The sequence below is a fragment of the Protobothrops mucrosquamatus genome, unplaced genomic scaffold (genome assembly GCF_001527695.2).
Source record: "Protobothrops mucrosquamatus isolate PMUCROS unplaced genomic scaffold, P.Mucros_1.0 scaffold_248, whole genome shotgun sequence".
Taxonomy (NCBI): Eukaryota; Metazoa; Chordata; class Lepidosauria; order Squamata; family Viperidae; genus Protobothrops; species Protobothrops mucrosquamatus.
In genome coordinates, this window is record NW_015386324.1 from 134,855 (window position 1) to 149,494 (window position 14,640).

General features: G+C 35.7%; 1 protein-coding gene across 1 annotated transcript in view; it reads left to right on the plus strand.

Annotated features, from left to right (window-relative positions):
• LHPP (phospholysine phosphohistidine inorganic pyrophosphate phosphatase) overlaps window positions 1-14,640 on the plus strand; it is a 130,162-nt gene continuing 115,522 nt past the window's right edge. The window contains exon 1 of the mRNA XM_015830697.1: window positions 1-172. Coding sequence (XP_015686183.1) covers window positions 45-172 — 128 coding nt within the window. The 5' untranslated portion in view covers window positions 1-44. The remainder of the gene's footprint in view (window positions 173-14,640) is intronic.

Here is a 14,640-nt window from a genome sequence, read left to right on the forward strand (position 1 = left end):
TCACAAGCAGGCTCTAGCTGTGCTGGGGGCGGGGCTTGTTCGGTATGGCTGATGGGGGTGCAGTCTTAGCGGGCGTAGAGGGAGTGTTGTTAGACATTAGCGGGGTGCTTTACGATAGCGGAGGCGACGGAGGCGGAGTCCCCATTCCTGGATCTATAGAAGCTGTAAAAAAGTAAGTGGGAGGCCTGCAGCAACTGGCTGCGAGGCTTTTTGTCGTGGCAAAAAAAGAAAAAAAAAAACCTCCTTCCCGCTACCGACCGAAAAGTCCTCTCTTTATCACCTGCCAGCTTGGGTGGACTTCTTGGGAGAAGTCCGGTCTTCAAGAAAGGGCGTGTGCGTGTCTTCTGCGATTTGTGCAACCAATGCAACCAATTGCGGATGCCGATCTGTTACTAGAATTCAGTAATCCATGGGCTATTCTGGTTCAACCACTCGCTTGCTCTTAGCATTAGGTTCACATGTAGCGCCAAGCTGCAAACCGTGGACTCCAAACCACACGTGAGGATGATTTACACAGCACTTTAAACCCAGTCTTCTCCTTAGTATACTGTGGGAATGCGGGTTTTTATCCCCTGCAATTAAGCCTTCCTTATGGTTGATACTTTGACTTGGCAGAGTATGAGAGTTACTATGATTTTATGGAATGCTTTTATTAATCTGATTTATATCCTGATGCAAGCAAAGCGGATTCTTAGTGGCTCACTGTTTTACCAAGCAAAACATGGTAATACCTCTGCCTCCCCAACAAATGATAATTACATTTTAAAAAATTAGTCTGGAATCCTGCACATGCTGATTTGGGAATACCTCTAGTTCCTTTCACTGGGAACTTTACTTTGCTCTTTCAAATAATATATATGTGTGTGTGTGCTAGATGGCAAAGAAGATAGCACAAAGTTATTACCATAAAATGCTAATATTCTTTTAGATAATGCCTGTAGCTAAAGACAAGTTCTGTGTGTGCACATCTCCCCCTGATTTTTTTAAGATAAATTATTTTTTGCTCTATGCTATATGCCAAAACATCTACTACAGAAGTTGCAAGACCTACAAGATTAATCAGTATTATTGTTGCCCTCCATATGGATCTTGCAGGATCTTCTGGTTAGCATGGCAATTTTGTGCCCATTTACACAGCAGGACTTGGTTTTGAATAAATAAAAAGGTAGGGAAGAACATTTTTTTTCCACTTCTTCTCAACCACTGTAAATTGGAGATACTTGTGTTTTTCCCCTATTAATTTTGTTTGTGTATGTGCATGTTCAGGAGGAAAGAAAATATGGGCATTTCTAATTTGCTCTGTACATACGATGGGGAGGTATAGAATAGAGGAGTCAGCAATATTCTGAATTGACCCCTCTATTGCACCCCCACTCCAGTTTAGTAAGGCATTGACAGAATTTGGGGAAGAGTTTTTTCTGGCCAGATTCTGTCCAATTTAAAACTTTATTTTTCTTTTCTTTTCTTTTTTGCCTCTCTTTACTACACCAGATTTGATCCTGATCAAAAGCAAAGAGTGATTATACTGACAGATAAATGGAGTCCTGGCCCCTTTACACATTTCTTTTCCAACATCTGATGGATTGGAAAGAGTAACACTCACAGTTTTTCTTTTGCTTTCTTATACAGTAGCAGCTTTTACTTAAATTGATGCCCGCTGGATACATTGGCTAAAACTTCAGTCTTAAAGGAATGCTGCCTAATGGTTACAGAAGTTGTGTTGTGGTGGCTGTCCACATGACAATATATTGTCTTTTCCCCCTCTGTTCATGTTCTTATCCAGGAATGGAGTACTGACTTTTTTTTTAACAGGGAAGCACAATATATTCCTGTTTTATCACTAAAATGAAAAGACTGTTGAATACTCATGAATTATATCAAGAACAATTATGTTTGTCCCTTTTTATTTGTTTTTACAACCATATATTCAGTATACTCCACTAATACTGGACAAATGTTACAAGTTATGTAAACCAAATTGACTGCTTTATCACTCTAAGAGGTTTTAGGAGTCTTTTGTTCACATATTGTATTTCTCTGATTTTGTTTTCCTTTCTTCCCTCTCCTTCCCTATTTTGAGCACAAAATCTTGCTTATTGTTTGATGCTGTATATACTACATTTCTTAAGTATAGATACTAACATATTAAGTCATAATTTCACAGATAAATTGAAAAAGTAGAGTAAGTTATGTTGATTCAAATGTTATCAGGTTAGAGTCCTTGAGTTAAATGCGAGAGGTTGAAGTTCTGGAAATTAGCCAATCCTAATTCTTTATTTGGGATTAATATTTAATTAATTTGGCTTATACACTTATTTGACCAAAGGGAAGAAGAGAAGAATATATGTTATTGCATCTTCAGAATCTGCTTTGACATGCTAACTCAGCGGTTCTCAACCTATGGGTCGCGACCCCATTTGGGGTCGATCGACCATTTCACGGGGGTCGCCAAGCAAGGCTGTCCGCCATTTTTTTCCCCTTTTCCGGCGGGTGCCTTACCTCCCTTGAGCTGGGCCAGCTGGTGATCGGCCTGCTCCGTCTCTGCTGCTTGCCAGCTACGCCTCGGCCAGCGCAGGGGGCGGAACCATGCATGTGCGGCGCTCCCGGGCAGGGAAAGTCCTCGACTTACGACCGGTTGGGTAGTCCTCGACTTACGACCGGTTTAGTCCTCGACTTACAACCGGTTTAGTCCTCGACTTACGATCGGTTTAGTCCTCGACTTACGACCAGTTGGGGGTCGTGGCATTAAAAAGGTTGAGAACCACTGCTGTATATACTACATTTCTTAAGTATAGATACTAACATATTAAGTCATAATTTCACAGATAAATTGAAAAAGTAGAGTAAGTTATGTTGATTCAAATGTTATCAGGTTAGAGTCCTTGAGTTAAATGCAAGAGGTTGTTGAAGTTCTGGAAATTAGCCAATCCTAATTCTTTATTTGGGATTAATATTTAATTAATTTGGCTTATACACTTATTTGACCAAAGGGAAGAAGAGAAGAATATATGTTATTGCATCTTCAGAATCTGCTTTGACATGCTAACTAATCATTAACTTTCTACTCCCAGAAAGTTAAATCAAGAAACAGTGAAATTGATTTGGGCTAAATTTGCATTGGTAAAACTGGAGCTGATGTTTATTTAAATCCGTCTCAATATTTTTTCAGTCTGCCAATTATCTGGGAGATTCTGATAGTTTAAATAGGAAAACATGATATCAGAATTGCTAATAGAGTTTGTTCAGCCAGAACAAACAAAAGAATATTGGGAAGTTTTGTTAGATCTCTCTTGAATTTATAACTGGTTAATTTTGTTAAAAATATTATCAGCATTTTATTATCTTTCCACTCAAAGCATCAATGTTAATAGCTTTGCATCAAAAAGTATGTGTTGAATTCTGCAACAGATACCTATATTTTAGCAGAAGTCATTCATCTTAACTGTTTATTAACACTGAGGTGACAAATACTGTATGCATATATACATACATGAATCCACGTGATATTTTTCTCTTCTTCATAAAAAGCTATTTTTAATAAAAGCCATATAAAAATGTTCCAATAAATGTATTATAAATTAAAATGTGTAATTGGGATATTCAGTAACAGCTTGTTCACCTGCTTAAAACTCATCGTAAACAAAACATTTTTTAATTAGGAAAAAAACTCTATGACTAAAAACATCTCTTTCTTACTTTATCTGCTTGCTTTGTGTTCAAGTAAGCTTCCATGGAAGTAAGTTCCACTAAACCCATTGGGACATGGATAAGAAAGTGTTCTTAAACCTCAAATTAAAGTTGATTTTTAAGCAAATACAAAAATGTAGTGATTTGTGCTGGAAAAGAAATAAGAATGGAAGTTGAAATAAGGCTTTTCTCTTTGGAATTGATTGCAAGAGAAATAATCTTTTTAATATGAACTTTAATATGAATTGTTTTTCATAATTTAAAGCCTGACTAATGCACACAGTTGTGAGAATAATCAGATTCAGCTGCTGAATTTTTTTATAGTAAGTTTGATTTATCGGCAGCTTACATAGATAATCTATTTATTTTTTAAAGTAGCTGATCGTCAGCTTATATGTCATGAATGTAATACTTTGGTGGCAAGCATATATTGACTTATGTGAGGGAAAATCCTGTTTAAATTCAAAGGGCTTTCTTTTTGTTTGATACTAATAGAGGTTTGTCATTTCTCTCATTGTTTTAATCATTTCCAAAGTAGGAAACGTGTAAAAATAAATTTTAGTATCTAAGCTGCTACAGGACATCTTTATTTTTTCTTTGGAACATATATCGATTGTGTTAGCTTTCAATAATTTGTTATGAAGTGTGACCATACTCTGTCTGCTTTGCTCTTACTAGCAGTTAATTGTATGGGCATTTTAGTGTGACAGTCACAAGAAAGCCTTGATTCAATTAGCCATAGTATCTCCTCTGTTCTGTGCCATTATTGCTCTGATTGGTTTACACAGCCTCAAGATGAAGCAAGCAATTTGCTTTTCATGTTGGAACCAGCGAGGAGTTGCCCAGTTGCAGTACAGAAGGTGGTTAAAGAGCAATAAAAATACCCAGCTTCAGACTTGTTATTTGCATTTACAGCTGTGTGCTGATAGCATACCTATTAGCATATACATTTGAAAAGCCCACAGCAGTTGGACATTTACAACATCCTGTTGTTTGACCCGAATGTGGCATCTGTTGGCACAACTTTCAACAGGACTCTTTAGAAGGGGAGCGGAAATCTAGAGCACCATGACCTGGTAGAACAGCTGGATGGTCAGGTTAGAATAAGATGCCTGCAGAGTCTTACAAGAGCAGGATTGCAAACAAGAGGTAGCCCTTGGAATTGTAAAACAATTTAAACAGTTGGGGTAGGGAAAGGGGGAGAAATAACCTCATGGAGAAAATATGGATAGTCTTGGAAACCTCTTTATAAAGATACTCCTGTGAGTGGAAAGGTTGAAAATAGTGGACATGTTAAAAAAAATAATTTTGCTTTGTTATAATATTATCTATTTATATGTGTTTACATTGCCAATTTCCAAACATTTAAGTTTCCAAACTGTAAGACCCTATTAGGGATGAAGCCTAATTTTTCCTGCGACCCCAAGTATTTAACTTGTGCTGTGAAGTATAAGAAATTCAGTCAAATATTGAATAACAGCTACACAGCAGAAATATATGTATTAAAGGCAGAAAAGGAAAACCAAAGCAGGGCATTAGTCAAGATAGTAATGCATTTCAAGATAACAAGCAGTCTTCAGTATTCTTTTTTTAATATTTTCCTATTTTAGAAAGAGCAGAAGAATTGTGATTAGGGAGAACTCAATAATAATGGTAATTTATTTGAATAGATTTGACCATTTTGTAACATACCTTGCTGGGATATCTCATTATGATTGCTTAAGGTATATAGCACAGAATTTTGAATATCAAAATTAACAATTAAAACATGTTAGTAATCTCTAAGTTTAACTACTACAATGGCTTTGTAATAAACCTGCCATTGCTTATAGTTGGCAAACCATAGTTTGTATAGAACATGCTTGCTAGATTGGTTTTGGGATAACACAACAGGGCGATATTAAGACTGTGTGTGCAATTATATAAGCTGCCAGTTTGTTTGTAGACAATAAAAATATAGGTGAATGGATTCAATAGATAAAAACAACATTAAATTTATCACACAAGGTTATTTAAGGACAGCCAATTTATCACTGCTTACATATTAAATAAAGTCAACATAAAAGAGGTGGTTGTATTTACCATTGGTTTGATTGGCAGTACATTTTTGATGACTTTTTAATAAAGATTTTTCAATAAAATTTAATATTATTAAATGTACTATAGAGTGTCTTAAGGCTTCTGGAATTGGCAGCTTAAACATTCACCAAATAAATGTTGCCACTTCATGTTTTTAATCTAAATGGAATCCATTACTGCTTACTTTTAGCCTAAATAGGCATTTTTGTTATATCCTAGTTGAAATAGATAAAGGACTACGGGTAAAAATGGAAAGTTTTTTTTTTGCTAAGAAAGTTAACCAAATAAACTTGGAAGATTCAAATAAATAACACAGCAAAACAAAATAATAATTGTAACATCCAGTCCTTATTTACTACGTTCATTGTCAGTTACTCCAAGGTAAGTGGTAAGTATCATCAAACTATAATCTTACTATTCTAACATTTCTTGCCTGAGAATTTCCTGTGGATGAATCCTGTTGTAGAGTCTCATAAAAAAGCACTGTTTTCCCAATCAAGCAGTTATGTATGATCTTTTATTTAAAATGCATCACAGTAATTGTCAATTATACCTGCCAAGAGAATGATCTCTGTTCTTCCACAATTGGGTAGAGTTAATCATCCTGATTTGTGCTTTGTTGTCCTTGCAGTAATTAGTAAATTAGCCATTAGTTCTTGGGTACAAAAACAAATCTCAGAGCTCCGGCTGCATTATAATTAATAGTTTGTTTCACTTCTTGCAAGCTATCCCTGTAATATTGTTATATTATATTTTTAACTATGCATCAGCTGCTTAAAAGACCCTGTCCTCTTCTTACTGTAAATTTAGCATGGTTTTAATGTGGTTGATCATATAATTTTAATCTTGTTATTGTATGTCATTTAATCTTGTATGTCATTGTGTATACATATAAAATTATTTTTTCCCTTGTTAAGTTAATAGAAAAACTAGGAAAGGTGTTGTGTAACTCTGCCATGCCTGTTCAGAGGTCCCTAGCATCAGGAGCCTTGCATGCTACAAGGCCTTCCATAAAAATCAGTGGTTTCAGAGATCTATATCAGCACATCTTAATTTTCATAATTTTAAGAATTGTTTCTAAATACCTATAAGTACATCCGAGGATAATCTGGGTCACATAGTACATTCATCATGCAAACACTGCCTTTGGGAATTGTTGAGATGTGGATAAGACTTCAAGTAGTTAGAGTTAAGACTGAATTTCAGGCAGATATCATTAGTGAACCAGGAAGAAGCAGCGTGGTAGGAAATCTGCCTTGGAACTGTGTTACATATCAGTGTTATGCTTACAGTTTAATTAAAAAGGCAAGTGCATGATCCGAGTTACAAGAATCAATTTGGTGTAGTGATGAAGGCACCAGGCATGAAACTAGGAGACTGTGAGTTCTAGTCCGGCTTTAGGCATGAGGCCAGCTAGGTGATTTTATGCCAGTCTCTCTCTCTCAGCTCTAGGAAGCAGGCAATGGCAAACCACTTCTGAAATCTTGCCAAGAAGAGACTTGTCCAGGCAGCCCAGTCAAGATTGAAGGCAAAACACCCATATATACCCAATAAATAATTTGTAGCAGTTTTGGTATGGCACATGCTCAGTTTGATTCTGTCTTGTATTTCAGGCGTTCAGTTATGTCAGTTATATCAGTCCCATTATTTTTTGTTAACAATAGTAACTGGTGGGGAAAAAATGGTGGTTGCCAGAGCCAAGGAAATTAGGTGAACCATTCTACCACTTTTCACTTTTCTAGTGAAAAACCTGTAGTAACAATCATATCATAACACGTTACATAAAACAATATCTCTTAATGGCATAGTCCTTAGCTACAGTTTCCTAATGTTTTAGAGTACCAAAATAACTTTTATTAATGTCTATCAAACTAATATTTGCATTTAATTCTTTTGCATTTTCTGGAAAATAGTTAGCTGTGACCCAGTGGCAGCTTGCCTTGAAGCTAGACCTTGACAATGTGACTTCACATGAAATGGACCAAATTTCTGCAGCAATTATTATAATTCATATAATGACATTTGTAGAAATGATTTAAAATAACACAAATAATGTATGGATATATACTAATATAATTTTTATATTTTATATAATACATGTTCAATTTCTACAAAAGATTGACAGGAGAGTAGATAAAGATAAAACCTGGAAATGATTTACAACTGGAACATTAAAAAAAGAAACTGAAGGCTTGATTTTGGCTGCTCAAGAGCAAGCTATTGGAATTTAAAAAATCCAGGCCAGAATTGAAAAATTGTCAAATGATTCAAAGTGCAGATTGTGCACAGATGGTGAAGAAACAGTAGATCAAATACTCAGCTCGTGCATGAAGATTGCACACATTTATAAACAATGAAATAACATAGTTACCGAAATTATTCTCTGGAACATCTGTAAAAATAATAATGTGCCAGAAATGAACAATTAGAAACCTAGAGTTTAAAAAGTAGTCCAAAATGAGGAGGTTAAAATATTGCGGGATTTCTGAATATGAGTCTTGGCTCATAATACACCAAATTTAACTGTAGTTAAAAAGAAGGAAGTCTACATTATTGATATACAGCATAGAATACTATAGTAGGATAGAAGATGAAGAATTGGAGAAGATCACTAGGTATCAAAATCTGAAAATCAAAATCGAAAGATTATGACATAAAGTCGCTGTGGTGATCCCAATGGTTATCAGCACATTGGGTGCTTATCAAAAAAATCTTGAATGATGATTAGAAAATATGTGCATTGACAAAATTTCCATCAGTCAATTACAAAAGGCCACACTGCTTAAATCTGCATACAGTATATACCATGCTGATACATTACTACTACATTCAAAGTGTATGAAGGCCAACACCATCTAAATAACTGGCAGAAATCAGGAACAAATTGATTTCACATTTTTGTGAATATAATAATTGATTAAGCTTTTGTATGCTGCCCTGCCCTCCGCAACTCTAGATGGTGTACAACAAACAAAGAAGTTGCAAGCAATAAAACAAAAAATAAAGATAAAAGATGGCAAGTGCAATGAAGTGAGGGGTGCCAATCTCCCTCATCAAAGTCCTGGGTGAAAAGTCAGGTCTTCACAGTTCTTCTAAAAACAGCACAATGGGAGGTCATAGAGCTCTTGGGTGGAACTTTGTTCCAGGTAAATAACACAAATGGCATAATTGGTGTTAATTACATAATGTTATTGTTCAAAGAGTGTAAATCAGACATGTCAAACTCGCGACGTCATGTGACGTCGCACAACGTATCGGAACTTTTTCGCCATTGCCAGCAATGGGGTGGGCACGGCTCCGGTATGATGAAACCGGCCCGCGGGCCGGCAGTTTGACACCCCTGGTGTAAATCATTATTTCAGTACTTAACTGACATTTGTGAATAATGGACACCCTCCTCAGTTAGTGATATTTTATTTCAGCTTCAGTGCCTTTTAATCTGCTTTATTGATCCTTGCTGTGCTTCCAAAGTAGCGGTGAGAGTTCTTATAGTAAGATTAAATAGTCTATTTTGTCAAATAATGACAAAAGGATGCTTCAAGTTTAAAGCTATATTGTGACTTCACAATTGCTTATATTAACGTTCTGTATGAAAAATGACAATAGTTCTTAGATCTATTTTCAAATTAGACCAAACTAGCTTTTTTACTTATATATGTATATGCTACCCTAGTCATAGTTGACAAGCACCAAAGAAATATATAATCAGAATTCCTTAACAGTATCCCTAGCAACCAATCCCACGCAGACACTTTCTCTGTGGAAAGAATTAAAGGAATGTCTCAGACCCCAAAAACCATGCTGGAAAAACCAAGTTATTTTTCGAAATTTTTCAAGATTGGCGGTTGATCTGATCTTCAGAGGAATAATACTATTCCAGAGAAGGGGGCAGAGACTGAAAAGGCCCTACTGTCTAGTTCCTGAAAAGGACACTTCCTTGATCAGGATCCAGAAAGAGCTCCTTCTTCCATATCTTAATACATTGGCAAAGAGCCCCTGGGAATAGATGATCTTGAAGATACTCAGATCCTAATCCCTGAAGGACTTTAACGAAGACAACCATTGAAGTACACCCAAAAGCAAACTGGTGATATTGTTGTCCCAAAAGGAATAAACACAGAAAACCCTTATCATGGGTTATAGAATTGTGGTAATCTGTGGGTTAAAAAGAACTACAGTTGATTGAATCATTCTCTATTTTTTGTTGGAAGGCATTAGCTAAGTGATGATTAAAATGGGGCAAAGAATTGCTTCCTTTCTATTAGTCCCTAGTTAATTGTTTACCAACAGATGCTCTTTATATACAAAGTGTAATAATGATTTCACAGTGGAAGTGTTGTATTGGATTCGACTGGCTTTTATAGATTATAATTAGCGACTTCAAAGGCAAACAGTTAGCTATCCATCAGTATGAAACAAAGGCCAGTATAATACGATTACTGGATTATATTATCCATAAAAATGTGATTAAGACCGCTCATAATAATAGTAATGACAAATTCATTTCCTGGGCTGCTCACACCTTGCTCAATTGTCAAGGTTCATGTAGAAAAATAAAGAAAGACTTTCTGAGTTGTATGACTGCAAAAATAAGCTTTTTCATAAAATTTGCACCTAAATCTTCATAACTATGCTGGACACTCAAAGATCAGGGGACTAGTTGCTGATCTTTACATCATTATTCACTTGCACCTAACAGAAATTAAACCCTAATAAAACTAGGCAACTGGGCAACTATTTTCATGCTTTAAATTAGAATAATAGGATCAAAGGAACAATTCGTGTATCCTTGTCAAAATTCATCTGTGAGTTTTCCAGTTGCCACAGGCTACATTTGTTAATATAAACAACTTGTAGAATTAGTTTCTACCTCATGATGTAATTGGCTCCTTCCTAAGAGGGTAGTTGATTATTTTTGGTTTCTAAACAACCAGGCTGGATGTTTAGATGCCAACTTTGCATAAGCATGAAAAGCTAGAATATGTCTAAAATATATTTATTTTCATCCTTAATATTTCTGTTGGCTAATATTTAGGTCTACTTCATTGTTTTGGGCTAATGGTTACCTGGGAGAGCTGTGCTGGCAGCAGCACTCTCATAATCATGAGAGTAGGACAAAACCAAAATTTGATTTAATTTCATTAAAATGTAATTAAAAATCAAATGAATTATAGTGTTAATATAATTGTGCCCCCATGCATTTAATTTTTCCCTTCTGTCACCAATTATGCTTTGGTAATTGGGAAATAATTGGTAATCAGATAATTACAATTTGGTGACTACTTTAGAAGGCATTCTAAGAGCCTATAAAGCCTTAAAAACCACAAATACCAGTCCATATTAAAGGCCTGATTAGTCTGACATCCTTTCTTATTATAATGACCGGCCAGTTTCCATAGCAGGAATTGTGAAAGTCTTATTCCTTTCTTTTAGAATACTATTTATTTTCATAACATTACTATAGCCAGGTCCCTTTCTTTCATAGTTGTTGTAGAATGTTGGTGATAATGATGACATTGCAGTCATTGTGCAATGATGCAAGCATCCCCCCTCCTCTTTTCAATTGCTCCAGATCTTACCAGTTCATGAGATTTTACCATTACTATCCTAGAAAACCTCTCACCAGATGCTGAACGTTTGTACAGTTTCAGCAATCCTGTGAACTATTGGTCATTTCTTAAGAATTTTTTTAAAAAATTAAAAATTTGAGGCCTGCACAGAGGCCACTTCAGAATGTCATGGACATAATGGAAATTAGAATCAGCCTCTTGAGTGTGGAACTCTTAACTCATTCCACTGATCTCCAAATGTATTTCACTTCCATCTGATTTTCTCACATTTGGCTGGCTAAAGGTTATTGCACCTCAACACAAGACTCTTGTTACTACAAGTGAAACATCTACCTCCAACAGAGTATTATACTCCCTGATGTATTTGTTTTTACCTTGCAGGATTTTGCTGCCTTTCATGGTGGCAATTTATGCTATTTGCTTATTTTATTTCAATCTACTTTTAACAAGTAGATTTAGTAAATATATAAATAACAGTTCCAACATGGAGATGCAAGAAAGATTTGAAGCATAAAACTGTATAAAACTGTAAGCTAGGTAAAATCATAGTATAGGACAGGGGTAGGCAACCTTGGCTCTTTTATGACTCGTGGACTTCAACTCCCAGAATTCCTGAGCCAGCCATGGCTGGCTCAGGAATTCTGGGAGTTGAAGTCCACGAGTCATAAAAGAGCCAAGGTTGCCTACCCCTGGTATAGGATATCTGAAACATGACCACGATAGAATATGAAACATCTCCTGAAGCTGCAGCAGAGATTCAATGGAAAAAACACATTTTCAGTTGATGAAGGAGCAAAGGGGCGAAATCAAATATGGTTCATTTCATTTGCATGCTTCAGACGTGAAAATGATAAATAAATGAGTCATTTGTTTATATTGTCTAGGCTGCACCCAAACTCTGGCTTAGCTTTTTCTAGCTGCTTTTGTTATGTGTGTGTTATTTAGTGATATCATTCCAGAGGGACTTAGATGATGACTGCGTAATCAAGATTAATATATTAAAACCAGGACCCTTCTCCATTTTTTAAAAAAATCTGGTTTAGTTTTATTTGATTGATAGAATATACATAAGACATGAATTGTAGTTTAGCTTCAGGTGATGAATGTATGTCTTGCAAATGGCCACCTCTCATTTTAGATGAGAAAGAAGCTGCCCTCTATGTGACAAAAGGATGAATGTTGTCTATCATTCTTGTAAGAAACATGTTTCTTTTAATCTATTGATATAACCAGTTAAATAAATGTTGCATTAAAATTTCTAAGATAGAGGGATAAATCTTGGCAGTAAGTTGTTGCTTATTTAATTATTGCATGTAAACAATGACTTCTTTTGAATTTTCTGCTCATTACCCTAGTATTGTAGGATAGTCTTGCTGATTTCTTACCAGTTAAAGCAGGAGTCCCCAACCCCCAGTCCGTGGACCAGTACTGGGCCGCGGCATGCCAGCAACCGGTCCACACAAACAAGGAAAGCCCCATCCAAAGGATTCAGGCAGCATATAAAACCACGCCCCCTCCGGTCCGCGGAAAAAACTCTCTCCAAGGAACCGGTCCCTGGTGCCCAAAAGCTTGGGGACCTCTGAGTTAAAGGGAGTAATATCTGCACAACTTGTTACTACTGTTAAGCTTCCAGTTTAGCTTCTTCTATGGTATTTAGGTCTATAGAGCCTTGGAATGGAGCTCTCATGCTCTCACTTCTGCATTCTGTAATTTCAACCTTAACTGAACTCTGTTGCCTTTTGGTGATGGATGGTCATATCCCAATAGATTTCATTGGAACTGGGCAGCATACAATTTGATAAATAAATAAAAAATTCAAAATGTATACCATTCAGGATCAAAATGTAGCCTTGGAGAGTTTTAATCTCATCCAACACAAAAAATAGCTTTCTCTTAAAGTGGTCAAATTTTCTCAATATTACAATCTTAGTTTTGGTTCTTTTTTTCAAACAGTATGCTTACATTTATTAACTGGCATTCTTTTGTTGTTCTGTACAGCCCATGCTTATTAAAAATTAGCCTCTTATGTGGCTCTTTTTTTGCTGCACATAGTAATACTAATCTCCAATACTCTCCTTGTAGAGGAGCTTAATTCTTCTCTGTGACTCTGCTCTTTCTTTGCTGTAAAAAAAAACCCCAGAGAAACAGGCAAATTAGAACTAAAAAAGGGATCTCAAAGCATTGTCTGTGAACACAAACAAAGCTTAACAGTAAAGTTTTTAGAACAAAGACAAGAGAATATAAAAATGAGTCAGAAGATAATGACCCAAGGTTATCCAGGATGAATCAATAAGAAAGGATGCTGTAGAATTTGGGAGAGTGTTATTAAGGGGAGACATTAATGTTCAAAATAGACATATTCTTTTTTTTTCCCCAAAGAAATTTTATTATTTTTCATCATAAAAAAAAACAATCATAAGCGTAGATAAACACAATAAATGGTAAAATCCCCCACCCCACCCCGGACTTCCCAAACCTAATCCCAGGATAATATTCATATGTAAATAAACAAATACTAATATCTCTAACTCCACAAAATATCTTAATCTACATGAAAAGATAGAAAGAGTAAACAAAATAAAAAAATCTAAAAACCTAAGTTGTATTCTACCACTCTATGCTTCTTTTGAATATAAACAATCCATCTTCTCCATATTGATAAAAATTGTTCATTCGAGTAGTTCTTCAGATAAGCCGAAATCTTTGCCATTTCAGCAAGATTCGAAACTTTCAGTCTCCAGTCTTCCATTGTAGGCAGAATTGGGCTCTTCCAATTTTGGGCTATCAGCAAACGGGCAGCAGTTAAACAGTAAAGCATCAAATTTATTTCTTTTGCATCTAAATCTTGCACAATACCTAAAAGAAACAGCTGTGGGAGAATACATATTCTTGTTATAGTTCATTACCTAAAAGTAACAGAAAACGTATTAGTTTTCTATGAAGAAGCAATCATGTTACATGTATATGGACACACCTAATGAATTTCTCTTGGTTACAACAAATATCCCAGAAACTTAACAGCTGCCGGTGTAACAATTTAAATGATACTTGAAGAATAAGATATAGAAATGAGAGGGAGAGGGGGAGGGAGAGAGAGAGGGAGGGAGGGAGGGAGAGAGAGAGAGAGAGAATAACATTGTTATTCTGTTATTCCTTAATTCTGTTAATTGCTCAGGGGATAATGTTCCAAAGAGTAGACAGCAAGATAGATAAATTTTCATACTAAACATAGCCTTAAAAAAGAGAGTATGGGAGGCTCTTCTGGTTTAGCAATTTGTGCATTAACTTCCCAATTTAGATGATG